Below are 23875 nucleotides of genomic sequence, written 5' to 3'. Positions count from 1 at the left end.
TGTGTTGCAGCAGAGGGCTGCGGCATGGGGCTTCTGCCATGGCAATGTGGGCAGGGTGCTGGCCATCCTAGGTGAGTGCCAAGCACACAGGTAGGAAACTGAGGCCCCAGGAGGTGGGGTGCCTGGCTCAAGATCACCTGGTGAGGACCAGAATTGCAGGTAGAGTCTGCTCATGGAGAAAGGCGCTTACTTGGCAGAGGCAATGGGGCCAACCCCTAGCCTAGATGGACCCAGAAGTTCCAAACTAGCCCAGGGCATCAGGGGAGGCAGGGCGGACTGGTGGTCAACAGCCAGGGCCTCCTTGAGTCACATTCTACTTCCCACTCCTCCCCTCTCCAGCCCCCAGGGTCCTCTGCAGAGCTGGGGGAGGATGATCCTTTCAGGGCACAGGACCCCTCTGGATCCCCCACCAGCTGCCCTTCCACTATGTTGGGTCAGGACTGACCACAGCAGGGTAGCTAGGCCAGACCTGCCAGGGTGCCAGCCTGCTGCGGGTCAGAATCTATGACGACCCCCATGCAGCCTGGGAGGGTCACTGCTATTGGGGTGTGGGACTGGCCTACTCCCCAGGAGTAGGAGGGGGAGGGCTTCCTACTTGGGCATCTGCTGGGCACCTTTTCTCCTTCTTGACCTCACAGCCTTATACACAGAAAACTGCCCAAACCCAGGCAGAAGGAAAGAGCTCAGGTAGGAGGCTCAGAACCCAAGCAGTAAGCAGGCTCAGGCAGCAGGCTGGAGGCCCAGTTTCCCCAAACCTCAGTGCTCTTCTTAGGACCCTTCCTGCCCAGTCATGCCCACCTAGCTCCTTCTGGGTGAGTTCTGGCTGAGGAACTGCAGGGATCTCCAGGATGAGGTCAGCCAGGGCAGGGGAACTTGCCATGGGCCAGGGCTGGGGCAGTCAGTCCCTGCAACTCCAAGGCTGGGGGCTCTCTGGAGCCTCTTGGACCTACATCCCGGCCTGGGCCCGGTGTGCTGTGTGTGGGCCGGGCCCAAGCCCCTGCTCCAGCTCTGCTTAGGCTTCCCCAGGAGCATCCTGCACCTCTGCCACCTGAGGATGTGGCCTGAGGTAGGGGGCTGCCCTCTCCGAGGGTGGGGATGCTGCATTCTGTCAAGACTTGCCCAGTGCTGCCCTGTCAAGACTGACAAGTGGTGGAGACTGGGATCCCCTGGCCTAATTCCTGTGTTCCACAACCACACTGGTTTTAAATCATTTATTTATATGCAGAGATCTGAGTAGAAAAATAAGTAACATAAGTAGAAAATTCAGGAGTGGGAATCTGAACGACATCTGTCCTTTGTCCTCCATGCTGCCTGGCTGGCCCCCTCCTCTTGTCCTGAGAGACATCCTGTGCCCACCAGGACTGGGCTCCAGCCTGCAGGGAGTCTCTGGCCTCAGGGATCTTGCACCCCCATATGGCCAGAGAGGGGACTGTGGTAACTCAGGAAGTGAAAGGGAAAGGGGTTACAGGCTGGGAGCCATGAGCAGGCCGAGGAGCCCCAGGGCCAGCACTAGGCCCAAGATGGCGCTGCTGAGCAGGGCATGGGCCGGTGGTGCAGCACTGTGCACCCTCTCATTGCACAGGTCTTCCTGGCAACAGTGTGTTGACCCGGCACCGCTGCTGACCTGGTGGCCCTGCTGGCTGTAGGCAGGTGTGCATGAGTCCTCACAGGTCTTCTTCACCAGGTTCCCTGTCAGACTCTCCACTGCACATGGTGGAGGGGAGGGGGCGGGTCAGGCCTGGCCCACCATGCACCCCAGCTTACACCCATGTTCTACTCCCACTGCCCCCCTCCCAGTCTCCATTATGACCAGACCTACACCTGGATCACACCACCCGTCTGCCCAGGGACAGGCCCCCCAGCCCTAGGGTACCACCACTTACCTAAAGTCACAGTCTTGCAGTAGCGGGAGCTGCTAGGACAGTGCTGGGGCTTCTTGCAGTTGCCAGTGTCGGCACACACATGACAGTGGAGTGTGTAGGCTGGTGGGAGAGAGGCAGGGGTCTCAGTTAGGCCCGGGTCCTCTACCTACAGGGACCCATCCAACACAGTCTCTGTCATCCCTGTTCAGACAGCCCCCACCCTGCTCCTGGACCCCACAGGCCCATTTTCTGTGCACAGCTCAGGAGAGGTGTGCTGGGCACCTTGAGCCTTTGGAGGACCATGTCTGGGCAGGGCAGGGTACGGGTGGAGTTCTGTGGAGAGCTTCCCTCTAGGGCCTCAGACAGCCCTGGCAGTATGCTAAGACCAGTTGTGGGAGGAGGCCATGCCCATGACTGCCAGGGAGGGACTCAGAGAGTTTGCAGGGAGGGAAAGGGCCCAGGGAGGAGCGGGCTGCAGGCACTGGATGGCTCCGGGAGGCATCTCAAGACAACTCCCAGCTCTACCCCTTCACAGTGTCTGTGATTCTGCAGTCGATTCTTAAATTCTCTGATTCGGAAACATTTTAAATCTGTGATTCACAGAGTCACAGATGTAGGTTTGTTTTGTTTTAAAAATCCTGAAAGTTACGCATCTCATATCAGGAGTCTCTGAGCCTGAATTCCAGGCTCCTAGCATTTGGTGACCACCTATCAGGCATGGAGGCCAAAAGTTGCCCACCCCTCCAGGCCCCCAGGCCTAGCCTTTTACCTGGGCCCAGGGTCACAGCCAGGGTGACAAGGAGCAGCAGGACTGTCTTCATCCTCTGTGTCATCGGGAAGCAATGGGGCCCCTCCTCTCCACAGGCCTTATAGCTGGGACTGGCTCCAGCTGGTAAGGCTGGAAGCCATCCAGCCAGTGACACAACAGGGCCTGCCTCATCTTGCCTGACACACACCTACCAGCCCAGCCCTAGAAGGTGACTACTTCCCTTTGTCACCTCCCGGGGAGGGTGTGCCCTCTGCCCTCTGGGGTTCAGCCAAGGTGGGCTATGGACAGAGGCTCCTGGCCAAGCAGCTCTTGGCTCTGTGACTCCCTTTCTTCCCTCTTGTCTGCTGCTCTGGGTCTTGGTCAGTTCTCCTGTTGTCTGTCTGCCTCTGTCTCTGACTTCCCATGCCTTTGTGCCTTTGTCCTGTGGCCCCTCTTTTGAGTAGTTCCCTTCAGTCTCAGCCTATGCTGGGTGCCCTAGGGTGCCCCTGGTGGGGAAGGCAGGAACAGGAGGCACTGGCCCTGCCTTCCTGGGCTCTGGGCTCCTGGGTGCTGGGCTGGTCTAGCGGAGCCTGGATTAAGGAATCCCTGGAGTGGCTACAGGTGAGGGTCTGTGGCAGGCAGAGAAGATGCAGGGGGAGGGCAGCAGGAGCCAGAGCTCATGAAGGGTGGAGGCCAGCTGAAGGCGTGAGCTCCAGCCTGTGGGGCACTGGCCATGCCAGGGGCTACTGGGAGAGGGACAAGGCTGCAGAGGCAAAGACTGGGTCAGTCGTTGTCAGGGAGACAGAAGCACTCCTCATTATCTCATCTACCCTCAGCCTCCGTCCTGCCCCTGGGGCCCAGGACCCCTTCCCCTGGAGAGCTCCCTCTCCAGTGCTCTCAGTCCTGCCCTCCCCCTGAAGGTATCCTAGACCTTAGTCATCCTGCTTTATAACATCCCTCTACCTCTGTTGCGGTTCCCCAAAGCTGAGGGCTCCTCAGAGCTGTGCCCCAGCACCCAAGGTCTTGGGGTACATGTTGGGTCTGGTCTCGGTGGGGGAGGCAGAACCCTATCTTCATGTTGTTTGGGCTCCTACGAGGTACTCGTTTCTCTGTGACTTAGGTCTCTGAGCATCCACCTAACTTACCTAGGAGACAGGGCATGGCAAAGCTGGCTAGAAAAATAGGTGAGATCAGTCAGTTATAAGACCCCAGAACAGTGCCAAATAATTCCCACAACCCCACATGTAGAACGTCTTCTGTGTTCCCATGAGATGCATAGAAGGACACAGGCGCCATGAGGAGCTCACTACTGTGACTCTTCACTGCAGCCCATCCTGTGTCTTCTAGACCAGAGTGTGCTTCCATTTTTGCTCTTTTCTTCTTTTATTTAGCCCAAGTTCACTCTGCAGAGCCAGTTTCACCCTTACCCCTTCACCTCTCACTTTTTCAGGAACTTTTTTTGGTACCAAGGATTGAACTCGGGTCCTTGCGCTTGTGCAGCAGGTGGCGAAACCACTGAGCTAAATCCCCAGCCCTCTCACTTTTGAAATAAATTCTTGGCATTACTCTTGGCTTGTCTCGTCCAGTTCTTTGTTTAAGAAAAGAAGGACCTGCAATAAGTTTAACTGGTGAGATATTTCTAAAGAAACTACCCTATAACATAGCTGAAGCAGAGGCCACCCTCCACACTGCCCAGGTTGGGTCAAGGGGCTCTGAAGAGCCTTGTTCTGCCCCTGCTCCTAGAGGCGAGCTGGGGGTTGGGCACAGATAGAGCTCAGCCCTGGGTTTGTCCCACTCTTGTCCACATGGCAGCTGATGGACATGAGCCAACATGGGCAGATGGGTCAGGACTCGCTTAGGGAAGGTGGCCAGGCTGAAGCCCTTGGAAGCCCATAGGTTTCGGAGCGGGGAATCACAACCACGGTAGGCCAAGTGGGATTAAGCTGTGGCTACAGCAGGGGTTAGAGTCCTGCCAGGGCACCACCATGTGGCTCTCCTTGAAGCAGTTCCCGGATGTGGCAGCACCTGCCAAAGCCCGAGGGGTCATTGGTGGTGGCCCAGAGACCCTGGAGGGTGCAGGTAGGGCCCAAGGGGCAGCCTCACCTCTGTGCTCTGTGCCCCCCAAGAGCATCAGGTATAGAGGAGTGCATGGGTGGTTGAGGGTGGATAATTCAGAGGCCTTGGAGAGCAGAACTCAGAGCTTGGTGACAGGGTGGTGACAGTGGAAGATAGCAAGTAGGGAAGCTGACTCAGGCGGGAATGTGCTGGAAAAACAGGTTTGGAATTCTTGCTGTGTGCAGTGAAGCTGGGGGCCCCCCGGGGGATACTGGGCTACTAGGAGTGGAGGTCTGGGTGTGGCCACTGGGCTCCCTCACATGGGGCTGGATGAGGCCCCTGCACGCTTGTCCTCCAGGCCCTTAGGTGAAATGACAGCCATGTGTCCTGGAGGCTGGGATGGCAGGTGTCCCAGGTCCATGGAGGGAGCGCCTACAGGCCTTTGTCCCTGCCAAGGATGCTGGGAGAATATAAGCTGCTGACCCAGACATTTCCAGGCAGAAGCATGGAACAGTCCCAGAGGAAGTTTGCTACCAGGAGAAAGTGAGTGATTCTGCTGGTGGGAGCTCCTGGAAGGTTGGGAGCTGAGAAGGGGGGAAGTCAAGGAAGTCTTCCTGTAGTTGATGACAGGGCTGAGGCCTTGGAGTTAGTTCATCTACCCTGGGCTGGGGGCTTTCTCGGCCTCATGTGGCCAAGAGCATTAGTCCTGACCGTACCCCAGGGGCCCAGATGCTTCCCTGTACCTCAAGATGCTTCATTCATTCACTCCACAACATTTTAGGATCTGCTGCCATATGCCAGCACTGTGGATATAACAGAGATCAAGAGAGGAAAGAGACAGGGCCCAGTGCTCAGGGTCCCTATGTTGCCATTTAGCTGAGGAGTCTTCAACTCAATTGAGATGGAAATCACGAATCAACAAAGTGCAGCTCTGCTAGCAGTCCTGATGTCACCAGATGACAACAGTTGATAGCCAGCTGCTGGTCACTGGTGCTGTCAGCTGTCGCCATCTGATGCTAGCTTGTGCTGGATACCATATGTTGACTCTGCTGGCCACTGTCCGTCCAGTGCCAGCTTGTGCTAGGGTGATACGCAGGAGAGACTCCTTCTAGACTGAAACCCAAGAAGTGCCTGGAAAGTGCTACTTAGGTAGCAACTTGCAGACCTATTTCATTGAGGGTGGGGGCTGAAACCACGGAATCTTTAGGAAGGCTTGCTGTGAATTCTGGGTATGAAAATAAAGGGCCCAGATTTCTGCTTTCTTGATGTTAGCTACTCCTGGGTGCCCTCTCTATTCTCAAAAATGCAATAGTATCAACTAAAGTAGTGGGAGTGGGGAAGGGGCCCCACACAGCCTGGCTTTTCTCCACACATTGGTGTGGAGAATGGCAGTTTGATAGCCAGAGAGGACACGAGTGAACTGTCCAGTGCACTGGGGTGCACGGGGAAGCAAAGGAGAGCAAGGGGCAGGGCTAGGCAGCTACCAGAAAAGTCACACTCCCTCATAGCCAGCACAGGGACAAATGAATGAGACAGATATTTCTCATCTACCTCACCCAGACCAGCCAGAGGGAGACCCCTGGCTGCTTTATGGGTACACTGAGAGTGTGACAATCAGGGAGGCCTGGGGTCACCAGGAGGATCCACCTGGGTGGAGTCATCTCAGCTGGGGCCTGAGGGTAGGTGGCCACCAGGAGGTGGAGCAGGGAGGAGCATCAATCAGGGCACCAGGGCCTGGCTGCCAGGTCCCCTCACTCTGTCTGTCTTCCAACAAGGTCACGTGAGTGCTCTGTGAGTCAGCCAGGAGTGAGGCAAGGGGATGGAGTGCTAGACTGAGTGGCCCAGGAGAACCAACATGTCAGACCCTGTTGATAGCCTGGGAGAGATATGGGTGAAATTTGTACTGCTGTACAAGATGATGTTTCCCTTAGTCACATGGAAAAAGCTCAGGGTGTGGATCACAGGGACATCTGTTTCCCACTGCTCCCACCCTCATGATGCTCTTACTCTGTCCCTGCCCTTGGGAGCTCCCTCAGCACTCACAGTACTTCCCCAGAGAGTTGGGACAGACCAGCTTCCTGGAGGAGTCTCAGCAGGACTGTAGATGTGGGGGCCTTCAGCGTGTCCCAGGAAAGGACTACGTGGTGATCTGTAGTGGCTTTGTCCCTCCAGGCCCCAGTCCCAGCTAGATGTCATCACTGGAAGGCTCTGCCCTTCTAGAGATGCACAGCTATTAAGATTCTGTCTCTCTGCCTGGGATTTAGCTCAGTGGTTCTGCCTCCTGCCTTGCAAGCGCAAGGTCCTGAGTTCAATCCCCAGTACCAAAAAAAAAAAAAAAAAAGATTCTGTCTCTGTTCTGCTTCCTCCTCCCCATTTCCTTTCCCGTTCACAAATCTGCCCCTGGTCAGAGAAAGGCCCAAGTGGGAGTTGGGCCTTGGGGGCTCTGAAACCCACTGGGTCTGCAGGTGTGGGCCATTCTGGGATTTGCACCTACCACACTTCAGACAGGCTTTCACTCAAGCTTATCTGAGAACTTGGGAGCTGGGAGGAGACTTTGGGAGCACATCATCGATCCCAGCCCTAAAGAGAGGGGAACTTCGGAGACTCACTGGCTGCCCCATTGGCCCGTCTGCCATGAGCACCATGCCTCTCAGAGCAGGTGAACTGTTCACATGGGGTATGGTGAGGCTGAGGGCTGAGCTCATTCCTCCAGCCCCAGGCAGCTGCTGCATTTGAGGCTGGAGTAGGCTAGCTTGGCCTGGTGCCCTATAGGACCCTGCATTGGTGCTCAGTCCAGGGTAGAGATGAGGGTGTTTACCCAGTTTTTGTGTGATGAGAATCATCTCTGGGTGTAGGTACAACCCCAGGGAAGGGAGGAAATTCCCAGGGCCCTGCCAGGGAATTCATTACCACAGGCCTGGGCTTAAGGGATGGAGACATGTGCTTCTGCACCTAGAGTTATGAAAGAGGCATACAGGCAGGTCCTTACCCTGGTGTTCAGGACAGAGAAGCAGCCCAGACCGAGAACCCAGGTCCAATAAGCACAAAGGGCCCTGACAGAGCCCCACCTTTGTTTGGAACTCCCCACTGGCTCTCACTGTGGGTCTAACCACAAGGCTGGCCCTAGGGCTCTGGCTTGAATCTTAGCCCAAGTGCCTTTGAATTCTGGTTGCCTCCTTCCCCACCAGGCATCCCTGGGGCATTCAGGAGTTACTGCTCCAACCTGTTCATGCCCTGCCCATGTGTGCCCAAACTGCTTCTCCAGCAGGACAGTGTGTGTGTGTGTGCGTGTGTGTGTGTGTGTGTGTGTGTGTGTGTGTGTGGTACCTGCAAACCCTTCCCTGGCCCCTCTTTCTCTGCTTCCCATCTAACCCCTTCTTGTACTGCCTGGGGGCTGTGACTGCTTCCCCCAGCCCCACCAGCTCTGCCCTGTCCCTCACTCCTTTTCCAGAGGGGAGGCCTTGGCTCTAGACTTAGCTGGTTTGAGTCCCTTCCTTGCTGAGCAAGCACTCTTAGGGCTAAGCCCTGTCTCCTCATCCTGCCAGGTTGCCTGGGGCAACCATGCCCTCCTCCTCACATGGCCATGCTCACTGCCCCATCACAGGTGGTCAGTCCTCTCCCCGCTCCCACGAGTGGCCATGGTCTCTCTGCTTCCAAGGTGTAGTCTCCTCACAGTCCCTGGAGTGTTTCTTTCCCCTGGGTCTTTGCCTGTGCCATGCCTGCTCTTGGAGACCCTGAATCTCAGCCATACATTCCCTCAGCCGTATCCTTCCAACCATCGTGCTGTGCATTAGCATGGATCTGCTGCTTTGCTTGCTCTGGCCCTCACTCCTGCCCCAAAGGCAGGGAATGTGCCTGCAGTCACTATGGTAGCCAAAAGCCCTATGAGGCCTGGTATGTGACGCTCTGACTCAATACCAGTGGTGCTGACTTCATGCCCGTGGGAAGCTGTGGGGAGTGCAGAGAGCTCAGCCTCCATATACCACTTTGCCAGCCCTCTCTAAGGTGACCCCTACCTGCCTCTGAGGTGCAAGGGCTTCTGCCCCTTGAGGGTGAGGGTGACCAAGGACCAGAAAATCACCCAGATTCCTCTGACTGAGCAGACTTGCAGCTTTATTCTTCTTTCAGGATAACCTGGTGGGAGAGCTAGCTTATGGCACTTTCAAGGAGGTAGAACCATCCTCCATGTTCAGTGAGAATGGATACTCTCCAATGCCTGATACTATGACCCAAAGTGAGCTGCCCCACCCCACAGCGGGTGGCCAAAGGACCATTAAAAAGCTTAGGTTCATGGGGACAGGGTCTGTTGGGGGTCCCTAGCTGGAGGGCTTGACCAGCATATAGAGTTAATGGGAAGCCCTGAGAGGCAGGTCTGTGATGGATTGGTGCAGTGACCAGCTGGTGGGTGGAAAAAATGACAGAAAGATGAAATAAGTGGTTAAATATAAGAAATAAGAGGGTGAGTGAATAGACAGATGGATGGATGGATGGATGAATAATGGATAGATGGGTGAGTGGATAGGTAGGTGGACGGATTATGAATGGATGAGTGGATTGATAAGTAGATAGGTGATGGATAGATGAGTGGGTGGGTGGTTGGGTGGATGCAGTGAGGACAGGGGTGTAGCTATGGGAGTACAAAGAGCTTGAGGAATCCAATGCCCATAACTCCCAGTCATATACTTTATAATAGGGTATAAGAGGCTAACAGGCCAGACTGAAACAGGATGTGTGTGGAATTGCTTCAATGATAATGGAAATTAAAACAGGCAACAGCAGGAATTTATAGCCAAAAGCTTTAACTGAGAAAGAAGAGAGAATGGGGAAGGGACTTCTAGCTTTTAAAGGCATTGCCGGGATGAGCTAGATCTAGTTGTTTTCCACTGGGTCATGAATATGGCATCTCTTGCAACTTTTTCCTTGTGTGTTAGGGGATTTCCTCCTGGTATATGATGTGGATTAATAGCCAGTAAGGAACGGCATGTTCCATTCATTGTTAGCAAGGGAGCATGTGAAAGACATATCTTCCCCTTTAGTGGGTAACAGGTTATGGATTAAGGCCTGAGAATCCCTGCATCTCTTGTCCCTGTTCTACTTCATTATGGCTATGTGCACAAGATCTTGCCAAGCAAGGCTGGAGGGAGTAGGAACCCCAGGCCTGAGCCTCTCAGTTCTCAGCCTGGGAAATGAGAGGAGAGGATGCTATGGGGAAGTGGGGGACTCTTCTCATTCCAGGATGACCAGGGGCCCCCAAGGACCCTTCTGGGAGGGGTGGGTCTTGGAGAGGTACACCCTTCTCGGGTGTCCTTTGTTGGGAGTCCTCTGAGGCAGGGAGAGCTACCCTTATGGGGTAGGAACCCCAGAGGCTTCAGCCCTTCATCTCTCCCTGGGATGGCCTGAGAGAAACCATGCAGGCGAATGACAGCCAGAACTTGGACCCTCCTCTGGAACTGGGTAGGGGTGAAGGGAGTTGCTCAGCCTGTGCACAGACCCCTGCTGAGAGGGATGGGAGACTCAGATCCTGGCCTTCACCAGGCCACTTGGAGTAGTGCCCAGAGCAGGCTGGCTGAGGCACTGGCCCAGAGGGCCCTGAGGTTGCCTGTTAGGCCTAAAGCTGCGCTGTTGCACCGGGTGTTCTGGCAGCACGAAACGGAGAGGGCACGGCCATCTGAGGACACCGTGCTGTTGGGGCAGGTTGGGGCACAAGACTTCATGACCAGCATGCCTCCAGGGTTGGCTGTAGAGAGAGAAAACAGGATCCATGGTGTCATGAGTCACAGGCCCCATGGTCCCCACCACCCACTGGGCCCTTAGGAAGCCTCACAGCTGGAGCCATGGGTGCCATAAGCACAGCCTGCTTTGGGGAGTCCTGGGACCTCGAATGCCTGTGAGAGTTCAAAGTGGGGGTTTTCTATGGGTGACCACAGGGCACCTGTGGGGTCCTGTCTTCCCCTGTGTAAAGGCTCTTTGGGAATGACATGGTGGCTTCTTCCTTCCTGTGTCCCGGAGCCCTGTTCTCCTCTGAGGATCGGCCTGGGTCCTCTCTCATCCCTTGTCCCTCCTGTGACCTAGAGGCCTGAGATGATAGTGCCTTTAGACCTCGAGTCCCATAAGGAAAATGGAGGCAGGCCTTGCCAGAGGCCCTGGGGAGCCAGAGAGGATGGCTGTGCTGCAGGACAGTGCCCCATCTCTAGGAGGGGGACATTTGAATGATCAGGTATGCAGCAGGGGCAAGGAGGCTGCTGGAATGGTGGCAGCTGCTTTTTGTTAACCTGCTCTATGCAGAACATTCAGGGACCTGTCCTGGGGCTCTTGTCTGCATCTGGCCCAGGAAGCGGGATGGGGTGTGTGTGTGCAGAATTCTACCGTGAGATGTCTGATCTCTCTATGCCTCAGTTTCTCTGTCTGGAAATGCAGATAACAGTGAAGCCACTTTCTGCCCTTGTTTGGGAGTTAAATGAGTAAATTCCAGGGTAGTGTTGAAAGCAGCAGTGCCAAGTGGTGGCTATGGGGTATGCGTTAGTCATTAGCAGAGCGTAGTTAGTAGTAAAGCTGAGTAGTTCAGCCATGTCTGAACAGCCTTTTCCTGCCCTTGGCAAAGCTGAGGAATGGAGCTTCCAGGTCCAGGCTGATTGAAGCTGGACCTGGGCAGCGAGAATCTACCTGTGGCCATGAGGCTGAGTCACTGGCTGGGAAGTGGCTCTGATGGGGCACCTGACAATGGCACTTCTTCACATCTTGCTCCGTTGAAGTTTTTAATTGAACAGCATGGTTAGTAGGTGCATTTGCTTAGTTTTAAGTAAGGAGAGTTGTTTTTCTGGATAAGATGGAAGAGGAGGTAGCATTCATAGCCCTTTTCTAAGAAATCACTCCTGGAGACATGGACAGGATGGCCATGTCATGGACAGGAGCTGAGGGTTTGCAGAGAAGAGACTCTCCAGGCCCTCCAGTCAAAGCTGGCCTGGAGCTCACACGGTGGGGGCCCTCTGAGAAGTGGGGCTCCTGAGCCAGCTGTGGGAGGCTGGAGTCAGGAGGTGACCTGTCCCTACCTATTGCTCACCTCCTGGGCCTGGCCTGGTGATAAGTAGTAGACACTGATGCCGTCCCTTGACTTTTCCTTCTTCCCAACCTCAGGAGCCAGGGGGGATTTGCTCTGGCCACACACATTATGGAGACCCATGATCTCCTGGAGCAACCTCTGTCACAGAGACACTAGTAGATTGCTTCTCTCTACCCGTGCCAGACTGTCCTGCTAGAAGCTCTTGTCCCTAACGCCAGGCTGCTCCAGGGTGCCTCCTACTGCCCCTCTGTGGGGCACCCCCACCTGCCAGCCTCCAGCACCTCTACAGCCACATGGTTTGAGTAGGCTGTGACCTCGGAGGCCCTAAAGGACAGGGATGGCCCCACATATCTCCATGTCCCCAGGTCCAGCAGACACTCAGGGAGCGAACAAGCAATAGTCAGACAGACACATGCTCAGTGAGGGGTCAAGGGGAAGAGGGACAAGAATGGAGGCTGGACTCCTGGGGAGCCCGAGAGAACCCTCCACCCCTGGGATGGCACCACGGGCCATTAAGAATTCTGGCTTTGTCTGGGAATGAGAGCTGAGGCTTCAGGAGAGGGGTCCTTCAGATGGGGGTTCTGGATATTCTGGGGACCACTGTGCAAGACTGTCTCTTACCCGCCTCCTTCTCAGAGCCCCCTGCTTGGTGGTTTGTTGCTCTTTGCACCCCACTGAAACCCTGCAGGGAAAAGATCCCATCTTCTCAGATTCTGCCTTGCACTGGCCAGAGAGGCTGGTCACAGGACCAAGAGCAGCTCCTAGCAGTGCCAACCCTGCATCTAGGTGCCACCATAGAAGGTTGATTATGCCCTAGTCTCCAGGCGTGGTAAAGCAGGAGTCCCTGGGCAAGACCCAGCTCTACTTGGTGGGAGGATCCTAGGGGCAGTGGATGGGTACATGATGCTCTCCCAGATCCAGTGAACTGAGAGGCACATGAAGGGCAGGTGGGGCCTGTGCAGGAGCTGTATGGGGTCTGGACCCTGCTGTGTGTTTGGGGTGCCCCTGCAGAACACTGTCTCCATAAAATGGAAATGGCTTCCAATCTAGGCTTGTGGCCTCTGTGGGAAACTGGCCCAAGGCTACACAGTGAGGCTGCCTGACTCCCCTGCCTAGGGAGTCACAACAGTCACAACAGCTGCATTTCTTGGGAGCTAGGCAACAAGCTGCAAGAGGAAAGGATCTCTGTCCCCTTCCCAAACTCAGAGGCAACATTGCCTGCCCTGGGTCCCCATCCACCATGCCAGCTCCCTTCCTAGGGAGCTGCCTGTCTTCCTGGTCACCCTTCAGCCTGCCCAGTCTTATTTTCTGCAGCTGCCTCAGGCCTTGCCATATTCAGGGTCCTTCTGCAGGGTAGCTTCTCATCTCCTGCCCCAGTCAGGGCCCTCCACGTGGGTCCCCAGGCCTAGTTAAGTGCTCTGCTGGCTCTCCTGTTACTGTCACCGTCTTGGCCTGACCTGTAAGCTCTGGGCCCTGGCCCAGCCCTCTGGCTTAGGGAGGAACCAGACTTCGAAGAAGAATAGGGTCTGGCCTAGAGGGTGCAGGGGAGGGTATTGGTCAGAGGGCCTTTCTTATTGAGGCTGGACCACTATGACATGGCAGAATTCCAGGCTCAGGAAGAGGGCACTCAGGAGTGGAGGTTATGGCTGGCTGCTGCTGGTTTGAGAAGGGAGCTGAGGAGATCCAGGCTCTGGCACTAGCTGGGGGATAGCATCTCCCAAACTGCAATATACATACAACTGCCCAATCTTTACTCTAATTTAAACTGTGAACTGGAGGGCAGTGGTGCCCCTGGGGTCTGTCCTAGGGTGGGCGGGATCACTGTGGGCTTCTGGCTGATGGGGAGGGTGGTGAGGGGCTGAGACGGGGCTGGGAGCGTCTCTGGGAGCAGTGCTGGTGGGCAGGACAAGTGGGAGTGGCCCAGATACTCACTCGCCCGTGTGATCACACAGTACTTGTCCGTCGGGGCACACTCCACTAGGGACTCGCAGTTCACATGGCCGCAGCACACATGGCAGTGTAGGGCCCGGGCTGAGGGAAAGCACAGGCCATCAATCTGGGCTGGGGTTGTGGCCGAACACCCAGCCACCTGCCTAGCGGTCTGCTCAAGATTACCCTCTCTAAGCCTCTTCCTCTCTCCTCGAGGGGAGCTTAGGGGAGCAGAGGGGTTAGGGACTTTGTGGCAGTTATTCTGACATGTTCTCCCTTCTGTCCTCCTGACTAGGTGCCAGGATGTCTGAGAGACAAGCAGGCATGGGGTATATTGTGGCAGGGTACTCTCAGGCTGGGCTCATGTCCTTTCCTGCCCATGGCTTCCCTAGCCCCTATGAACTCATGCACACATCTGCCTCCTGCCCTGTGGCTACTTCCGGAGAGGGGACTGGGAACCCTAGAGAATGTAGTAGAGCCATGTCAGCTAAACCAGTGAAAGACTAGATGGATAGACAGATAAATGGATGGATGGATGGATGGATGGATGGATGGATGGATGGATGAATAGATGGGAGGATGGAAGAATGGGCGGGCAGGCAGACAGACAGATGGGTGGATGGATAAATAAATGGATGAATGTGTGGATGAATGGATAGGTGGATGGGTGGATGAGTGCATGGGCAGAAGGATGCATGGATGGCTACATGGATGGGTGGGTGTCTGTATGAATGGGTGGGTGGATGGATAGATAGATGGACTATAGATGATAGATGGGTGGAAGTATGGATGAGTGGGTGGACAGATGGGTGGAGGTTGAGTAAGTGATAGGTGGACAGGTGGGTAGATACATAGGTGGATTGGTGGATGGATAAGTGGATGGATGGGTGGGCAGGTGGATGTAAGGGTAGACTGATGGGTGAATGGATGGCTGCGTGGAGGGAATAATCAGGAGGTTGGTGGGTGGATGGATGAGTAGATGGATAGAGAGTGGATAGATAAATGGATGGTGCATGAATGGATGGGTGGGTAGGTGGATGGTGGGTGTATGTATGACTGGGTGTGTATGTGTGAATGAATGGATAGATAAATTACTATACTAGTTTGATGGAGAGGTGGATGGTGGAAGGCAGAAAGATAGAGGGGCAGGCTTTAATATAAAGAAGGTTGACTTCAAAGATGATAAAGGTTCCCATTTTGTTATTCCTTGACTCCTCCTTTTCTGAGCCAAGGCGTTCCCACGTATAAGGTGGGAATAGTAACATTCTTGGTCTTCTCAGAAGATGAATGATATAATGTATAAAGCACATTGCTCCTGTCCCCTTCTTCCTTAGAGGAGGACTTGAGGAATTTTCAGCTCTGAAATGGTTGCCTGGAAGCCAGAGACAGGTGGGTTGCCTGACTTAGAGTAGGTTGGCTCTGAAGACTTTGAGCACAGTAGGTGCTTACAGATGATGAGACAGAGGACAATAATAGCTCAGGGCTTGTACCCCATCCACCAGAGGCATGCTGGTGACCCCAGCCTTCGGCTGAATACAGAGGTCACAGCAAAAGGCACTGGTCCAGGCTGCTAGTGGGAGAGAGCTAGGCAGTTTCTGGATATGGCTGACCCAAGGTGCTGTGTGCTCAGCCCTAGTTTCCAACTACATACATACTCCAGGGAGTATGACAAGACTCCCCTTGAGAGAACATAGGCTGCCTGGGCATGGCTGACCCACGGAAGTGATGTTTCCATGAGTGGGATGGAGCAGATGGTATAATGACTATTCTGTGGAAATACCCGGTGAGGGCCAACTTGCTTTTGATAGAAGGCAGGGGGACCTTGGAAATCTTCTATGAGGAAGAGATGAAGTGTGAGGCACTGCAGAGACAAAGTGAGCTTTTATCGGTTGCAAGGATCCAGAGCTGGGATTGGGCATGTTATGGGTCAGGAAGCCAAGCATCATGTCCTGATGTGGCGGCTGCTGCTAGACTTAGGATGCGTGTTCCATGAGCTGTGTCCTATAGAAGGTCCTGTAGGAGGTTTCCTATAGGGGGTTTCCCACACAGTGTCCTATGTGTGGTATCCTGTCAGAGTGCCATGTATAAGTACCCTGTAGTGGTGTCCTGCAGGTGTGTCCTGTGCAAGTATCCTAGGCAATGTACACCTGCTCTGATCTCAGAGGTTCATCTGTGGAAAGAGATGATCTCACTTTCTACACATGGATCTGCTGGGGCCCCAGCCTCCGATGCCCCTGACTGAATAGTGTGGAAGATTGTTGTTGACCCAAGGGCTGCAGGTGGTCGGGCTCAGACAAGCACAGTGCCCCTTTCTAGGCTGAGGACCAGGTCATGGCTCTGCAATCCCAAGAAAAGGGATTCCATGTTGGGGGTGATCCCTGGCCATTTTGGGTGCCCATCTGCATCTAAGTTGTCAGTCTTGCGGAGGTCAAGAAGATGGTCCTAGGTTACTCTACAAGGACTCATGGGACCACAGTTTTCCTGCTGGGTCTCTATGGTTCCCTGACTTGGCACTGGTGAGGATTCCTGGGGTAACACTAGTTCCATCCTCAAGCAGTGGCCAGTCCCCATGAATGCTATGTAGTACAAGCACTGTATGGTTACCCTCCCAGGAAAGCTGAGCCCTGGAGGACAAAGGTGTCCCAGCAAGTGTCCCCATCTTCTGACACAGCCTTCCTGGCCCCTTCTCTTCTGAAACTGTACCCAGACCCCAGGGCAGGTGAGACCAGAGCAGTGCCCTGGCCTAGGATCCCTCAGTACCTTCCTCTTTGTGCTCTCTGATAAGTAGTGTCCCCAGCCCAAACTTGACACTCCCTGTCCTCTGTGGCCAGCCTTGGACCCTTGGCTAACGTTGCTCCATCTGTCTCTCCGGCTGCCCCCTGTGGGCCTCCCTCCAGCTGGAGTACCTTCCAAAGCTCCCCACCCCCAGCCCACCCTCCCCTTCCCATCCCTCCCACCCCACGCTCAAGAGAAGCTGATGGGGCTAATTATCTTCAAATGATAATTATTCAGCTGATAATCACAAGCTATAGCACATCACCTCCCACCCCTGGCCTCATTTCTGTCCCCAAACCAGGTCATTGGGATCTGTACAGAGTGGGCTGGAAAGAGGGAGACCCACTTGTTCTGTCTTGCCCAGGACTTTCCATTTTAGCACTGAGGCCTGCACCCTAGGAATTTTTTATCCTGAGAAGAGGAGGCAGCTGGCCCCCTAACTGAATCCCAGGTCTCAGTAGTTCCATGTCTAATGACTCTCATGTGGAGTTTTTTTTTTTTTTTTTTTGTACCAGGGACTGAACTCAGGACCTTGCACTTGCAAGGCAGGAGCAGTGCCACACTGAGCTACATCCCGGCCCTCTCGAATGGAATTTTACCTCCACAAGAGCCAGAAAGATACCAGACACCTTGTTCAAATGAAAGGAGCCTCCAAGTCTGGGTGGGCAAGGACCCATGTAAAAGGCCTCCCTCTCCCTCCCTACAGCCCCGACCTTAGGCTCATACCCTAGATGGCATCAGCTTCCTTGGCCCAAGGCAGACATGCTAGTGCCCAGGCCTGGGAAGGCCTTCCCACCCCAGCCCCGCCTGGTGCGGCCAGCGACCTTACCCAGAGCAGTACACACAGCAGCTAGAAGCAGCAGCACCAGGAGAGGCCTCATCATGAATGTCCACTGGCAACTGGGGAGCTGCCAGAGCAAGGGCACCTTTATACAGCTGCCAGGCAGCTGGGGTCAGACCAGGTAATTTGGCTGAAGATGACCTTGGGATAATAGGCCTGTGACTCATCCCCAGGGGCCTCAGGGCTCTCAGAAGGTCCCCCAGAGGGGGCCCCTGACTGTCCCTTGGTCCTGAGCTAGTGGCCTCCCCTCCATGTAGTTAACAAGAGGCCCTCAGTGGGCTGGGGAGCAGGAAGGCATCTTCCCCGCCCCGAGGGTCGGAGAGAACCAACCCTGCTAGAGCTCTTCTGAGATGCAGTCTGTCCCCTCTGCCTTCTCCCAGGCAGGCAGGGAGGCGCCAAACCCATTTTAATGGGGAAAAGGAAGCACTGTGGGCTGAAATCCGGCCTTGGATCAATGCTCCTTCATCTTCAGCATGCAGTCACCTAGAGACCTGGTTATACTTCTCATTCTGACTTGGAGGCCCAGGCACGGTTGAGCTCTACATTCTAGGGAGCCCTTGGGGCTCACTGTGCTGCTTGTGGTGGTGGTCTAGAGCCTACAGTACTGGACCTGAGGTAGAACCCTGCTGTTCACACAGGACACAGGAAGTGGCTTGTGCTTCCATTGGTCTGTCAAGTCTTGCTGGGGTCTCAGAGGCTGAGGGGTAAGGGCAAATGCTTCCTGGTTTATCCTTCCTCCTCTCCAATGGCTCCCTGTCCCCAGACCTCCCTGGTCTCCTTTGGCCTCAATCCTGGCCCCTCATTTCCCTCTGGAGGCTCCTCTCTCAGTCCCTTCTGCATGCACCTCGCATCCACCCCAGCGCACTGATGTTTCTCTAGGACTCTTAGCCCCCTGCCATGGCCTGTGCCCAAGAAGAACTTGAACCCCTTTGCAGACTCCCTGGAGGACCCTAGGATGGAGCTGGGACAGGGACTATGGGGTTAGCTCTGGGGCTGTGGGGTCTCTGCCTCCCAGCTCCAAGGCTGAGGAGTCCAGATCTAAACTCACACCAGGTGCTCCTAGGGGGTGGATAGTATACTTGTCAGCAACATTTTATTTTTACTGTTTCTTAGATTCTTTTGGGACTTGCATAGTTGTGGACATACGGTGTGTGATCGATCCCCTATTTGCCTCAGAACTCAGATGACAAGGAGGGGCCCACCCTCACCAAGACCCCAACAGAGGGCACTGTGAAGAGCTGCCAGGAACTGGGCTCTGGTCACTTCCCCAAGAATAGGGCACTTGTAAGTGGATGGGCAAGAGCTGGCTGGGCAAGCCTAGGTCCTGTGCCACACGCACTGCACTCACCCTGTTTGTCCACTCTGCCCACTCTGGCTGCCTCTGAGTTTGGAGCCTCCTGCCTGCTGATGTGATGGCAAGTGACCCCAGCCAGCCCTTGCTAGTTTTCCGAGAGCCTGCTCTGCACAGCCTAGAGCTGGCTTGGGACAATGACTGCACCTGGGGCCAGGGCACTTTCCCAGGCACCAACCTAGCCCTTTGGCCAGGCCTGAGAGTTTCCTCAGGGAAGGTGTGACGGTCAGGATGGAGCCTGGATATAGTCTCAGAAGGAAGAGAAAGAGGCCCCAACCAGGCCCCCAGGTTCGGCATCTCCTGCTGGAGGGCAGGTGTGATTATCCAGGGAATGGGAGGCATCTGCAAGCTGCCACTGCCACTTTGGATGGTGGGACTGTGTCATACCTCCCTTCTCTGTCCCTCCCCAGACCCAGACCTGCTTCTTGTCCTTCCCTTTCCAGCACCCATGTAACTGCCACAGGGCTCTGTGAGTGTGAGAATGCTGGGAGATAGTGGGAGGGGACAAGAGACTCTGGAGCTGGGGTCCCTCTGCCCTAGGCAGTGAACTTCTAAGTGCTGGGCTGGAGATTCTTGGCATGGGGTGCAGGTACAAGGAGTGTGCAGTGTGTGTGTGTGCGCGCATACATGCGTGCAGGTGGGACCCATGTTAAAGGAAATAATCACAGTCAGATGACAGCAAGGGTCATGTGGCAGTCTAGCTGTGACAGAGGCCGATGGCCATTTCTGGAAGAAGGCACTAGGAAGGCGGTGTTGGGAAGTGTGAAAAGAATCTTGGGAATAAGGATGACCCAACATAACAGGCTGAGCCAGGGCCTGATGAGTTCCAAAACCCAATACTGGCGGAGTCACTGGATTTTACCCCATGCATACAACTGTTCTATGTTCTCAGGGGTGTGCAAGACCCCTTTAAGAGGGAATTGAGAAATGCGGACTCACTGATTTTCAAAGAACCTTTTAGGGTCAAAGGGTCTGCAGCCTGTATGGGGTAGGGGTGCTGCACTGGCCCACAAGGGAAGGGAAAGCTGAAGGCAGGAACTGCCAGAGTCGGGCTGGGGTGTGCAGAGGCCATGGCCTGGCTATGACCATTCCTCATTCACATAATCAGCTATCAGAAATGTACTTTCATAAGCTGGGTGTGTGCCAGTTAAAGCTTAGACTCTCTTGGAGCCATAATTAACTCAGCCTCTTCAGCTTGGCATCAGATCCACTTCCAGAGCACCAGCAGAAAACAGGGCTTGGTGAACCAGAGATGTGCAGGGCTGGTGAGGGAGTTGGGCATGGGTGAGGCACGCACTGTCAGGCATCTAATTGGATGCCAGTCGGAGTCCACCACTGGGAAGGACCCTAGAGGCATTTAGGAGTCCTAGAGACAGGGCCTGCACCTGTTCTGCCCCTGCAGGGGCTCTGTCTCCCTCCCACCCTCCTCCGAGCCCTCTCCCTTCTGTGCTGGGGGTTGGGGCTGGAAGCATCGGCAGGAGATGCACCTGTACCACCCTGCTGGAGAGGGCAGAGTGACATCCCTGTCACCCCCTACATCTGCTGAGCTTGGTACAGGACCCGTCCTTGGGTGCTCAAGCCCCTTATAAAGATGATACAATATTTTCATGTGACCTGTGCACATCTTCCTGTACACTTGATGTTATCTCTCCATGACTATAATACCTAATAGAGTGACTAGTTATCAGTGTGTATTTTTTAGGGAATAATGACAAGAACAAAAGCCAGTGCATGTTTAGTTCAGATGAATTTTCCCCAAATATTTTTGATCCAAAGTTTGTGGGATCCATGGATACAGAACTCATAGAGAGAGGGCTGATCGTATTTTTCTATTATTTCTAATTAATTTTTTTTGGTACCAGGGTTCGAACTCAGGACCTTGCCCTTGCGAGGCAGGGGCAGAGCCACTGAGCTAAATCCCTGGCCTTATTTTTAAATTTCTGTGTTTTGAAGTACTTGAGATTGAGCCCAGGGAGCATTCTACACTGAATTATATGCCTAGCCTTTAAAAATTTTTTATTTTGAGACAGTCTCTCATTGTGTCATCCAGACTGGCTTTGAACTTTTGATCCTCCTGCCTCAGTCTCCTGTTTAGCTGGCATTAGAGGTACGCATATAAATCACAGCTCAAGGCCCTGTGGTCCCCCTACTTCTCCACCTGCTGAGCTCTCATGATACCCCAAGACTGCCTGGCACCCCCCAGGCCCACTGGGCCCCCTCCCAGCTGTAGGTGGGAAGTGAGAGAGGTGAGAGCCACCCTGATCAGTGTGAGTTTGTCCAACTAGAGAGGAGCCTGAGTGTTCAGGCAATGCAAACTCCTTGCTCATTTCACATGCGGGAAACTGAGTGTGGGTGAGAGTGCAGGAGGACTTGAACCAGGACCTGAACTCAGGCCCTTCAACTAGCAGGCAGATGTTGGAAAGGGGGTGTGTCAGGGGACTGGGACAGCTGGGCCTGAGGGTTCCTGTGCTCAGTGGAGGACCCCTGTGCTGGAGAGAGCAGCATAGCCTAGGAGTCCAGAGGGGTCAGTCAGGAGAGACAAGGACACAACCACAAACCTGGACTGGTGCCTACACTGTGGAATGCTAGGCCTGCCTCCACCTTACCAGTCTACACTTATCATCTGAGGGATTGTGATAATAATACTGACTACCACCAGAGGACGCTGTGGGTTCGGATTTACAGACTGGATAGGTGGCCCCAAAGTCTGGCCAAGTATCTGCATGCCTGCCGGGCACCCTGGCCTTGGCTCTGACACTGTGTAAGAAAAGGATGAGGGTTTCTTGGGAAAATGCTGATTCTAGGGACGGGACAAGGCCACTATGCCATGGGCTAGAAGTGCCTTTTACTAAAAGTCCTTTACTCAGATCTAACTCACATGCACACAACTCAGCCATTTACAGTGTGCAATTCAGTCATTTTTAATATATTCTTGGAGATGTGCAGCCATGGAGTTTTTCATTACTCCCCAAAGAAACCTTGCCCTGTTAACAGTCACTCCCCACTCCCCTCCCTCCAGCCCCTGGAAACTGCTAATCGTCTTGGTCCCTATGAATGTGCCTGCTCTGGACCTTGCACTTTGGTGGAATCTAACATCACGAGGTCCCCAGCTTCCCCACGTTGCGGTATGTGTCAGAACCATCTTCCTTCTTGTAATGGGGTAGTATTCCACCATATGGGTGGGCCACGCTGTGTTTAGCCCCCTGGGGGTGGGGTGAGCATTTGAGTGGGGCAGAAAATAAGAAAATGATAAAAAATAAAACCAAAAAAATGGGATTGGGTAAAGGGATACATGGCCAGGACTGAGCCAAATTGAGGAGCAGAATAAATCATAGTACTATATTGGATTCTAACACATGTGTCAAATAGGTATGAGTCCATATTGATGTAAATAAATGATTGCAGGAGGGGGAGGCACAAATCTTCTGTACATGAGAATTCCAATAATTTATGTAGATTGTGCAGGTGTCTGCCCTCAAGGAGATGGAGCTTAATCCCTTCTCCTTAACTGTGGCTGCCCTTAGGAGCCCAGCCTGGAAAAACACAGGTGGAGAGAACATTACAGGAGAGGCCTTGGCATGTTCTGTGTCCTCCAGGTGAAGAAGACCAGCATCCAAGTGCCAAGTCATAGTGTGTACCTTTTCTAGGAGGGATGAGAATGGCCTAGGTCCTAGAGATTGAAAGATATCTTAGAACCTTAGAACAGAGCTTGGGGGAAGAAAGGAATTGCAAGTTCCTCAGGGACACAGAGCACCCCCCAAAGGGCTGAGCAGCAGCTGGGGATTCAGGCTGTAGGGCTCCTCAAGCATTGGAGCGACCAGACAAAGTTGGGCTTCCTCCTCCTTTCCCACCCGTCAGAGCTTGGCTGTGGAGCCCTGTGCCCTAGGGCCGTCCGTCCTCCCGTAAAGGAAGGCATCAGCTTTCCTAAACCTACCCTGAAGGATCCGGCCAAGGTTTGGGTTCCCTGAAGGCCACAAAGCTGCCCCCCCAGCTATTTTCTCAGGCACGTCCCCCTTCCTGAGCCCTGATTGCTCCTTCATGGAGCGGGGGATTGCTCTGTGGTGCGTGCGTGTGTGTGTGTGTGTGTGTGTGTGTGCGCGCGCGCGCGCGCGCGCGCGCGCATGTGCATTCTTGGGTCCCAGGTAGGCTGGCTTCACCAGTCCTGGCCAGTCTGGGCAGCCAGAAGACAGGGTAAAGGGATAGCTGTTCTCCTGAGCATGGGGAGCTGCTAGCATTTCCATAAGTGAGGTGACAGAAAGCTGGATAAATAAGGGTGTCTTGGCTTCCTTCTCAGCTCCAGTACCCTTTGAGTGCACCCAGGATGCCTCTGCTCACCCATTCTGCGCCTACAGCCAGGATGCTGATAGTGAGCCAGGAAGGGTGAATAAGAGCTCACCAGCCAGCATGGGATGGGGAGGGGGATGGGCAATGCCACAGCAGCATCTTAGGAAACATGGCAAGGGTCACTCTCTCTGAGCTTGTGCCCTTTGCGTCTGTTCTAGCATTGTATGATAAAGACTCCAGGATCTTCTGGGCGGAATCTGCCAGTGGAAGTGAGTGCTCTGTTATCCTTCTTAGTTGTGTGTGTGTGTGGGGGGCCCTCGACCACCTCTCCCTCTAGCATTGCCTGCTGGCATAGCAAAGCACAGAGGTGGGGTGCAAGCTGAGATGGGAGCACAACTGCTGGTAACCCTACCAGGTGCTCAGGACTCCCTCAACCCTGAGTGGAGTGGGCCACACCCCATACTGCCCTTCGGACCCTTCATCCTTCACAGACATTTTCCTAAAATGCTCCTTTGCATCAAGTTCTGTCCTGGCATATAGTATGAACCAACGCCAAGCATGCCCTAGGTCCTTCTGCTGGGAGCCGCCAGTCTGTCTTCTCCATCCCTTTACACACATATTCATACACAGACACACAGTCCACACTCTGCTACACACATGCAGAACACACAACACATGGGTGCATTCACACACCGACACACATGCACATTCGCACAAGCACCACACACCCAGGCACACACACTCACACATTTGCACATGAGTACACTTACACACACAAACATCCACATACATAATTATACACTGATACATATATTTGTACATGAATACATGTCGACACAAAATACATTTGCCACATGCACACATATACTCCCATACTGACACAGGCAGATTCCCTCTTGTGCTTGCACATGCCTGATGTACATGTGCCGTATGTTTGCCCACTGCTCCTGAGGGTGGTAGGGGCTTGTCC

The 23875-nt window shown here is 54.2% G+C and overlaps 2 protein-coding genes across 2 annotated transcripts; both read right to left on the bottom strand.

Moving 5' to 3' along the window:
* Positions 1-1197: 1197 nt before the first annotated feature.
* Positions 1198-2729, bottom strand: LOC101702244 (lymphocyte antigen 6D). Its single transcript, XM_004837863.4, has 3 exons — positions 2632-2729; positions 1884-1982; positions 1198-1704 (listed from the first exon to the last, which is right to left on the bottom strand). Exons 1-3 carry the CDS (start codon positions 2693-2695, stop codon positions 1463-1465), a joined length of 405 nt encoding a protein of 134 aa, XP_004837920.3. The 5' UTR covers positions 2696-2729; the 3' UTR covers positions 1198-1462.
* A 6031-nt stretch (positions 2730-8760) lies between these two features.
* Positions 8761-17310, bottom strand: LOC147830234 (ly-6/neurotoxin-like protein 1). Its single transcript, XM_087186749.1, has 3 exons — positions 17259-17310; positions 13658-13756; positions 8761-10402 (listed from the first exon to the last, which is right to left on the bottom strand). Exons 1-3 carry the CDS (start codon positions 17308-17310, stop codon positions 10194-10196), a joined length of 360 nt encoding a protein of 119 aa, XP_087042875.1. The 3' UTR covers positions 8761-10193.
* Between the last annotated feature and the right edge of the window lie 6565 nt (positions 17311-23875).

Source organism: Heterocephalus glaber, unplaced genomic scaffold, assembly GCF_053883595.1.
Source record: "Heterocephalus glaber isolate CG9 unplaced genomic scaffold, H.glaber_assembly_v1.0 deba00000281, whole genome shotgun sequence".
Lineage (NCBI taxonomy): Eukaryota > Metazoa > Chordata > Mammalia > Rodentia > Bathyergidae > Heterocephalus > Heterocephalus glaber.
The sequence above is the reverse complement of the archived record's forward strand: the minus strand, read 5'-3'. Positions and strand labels throughout refer to the sequence as shown.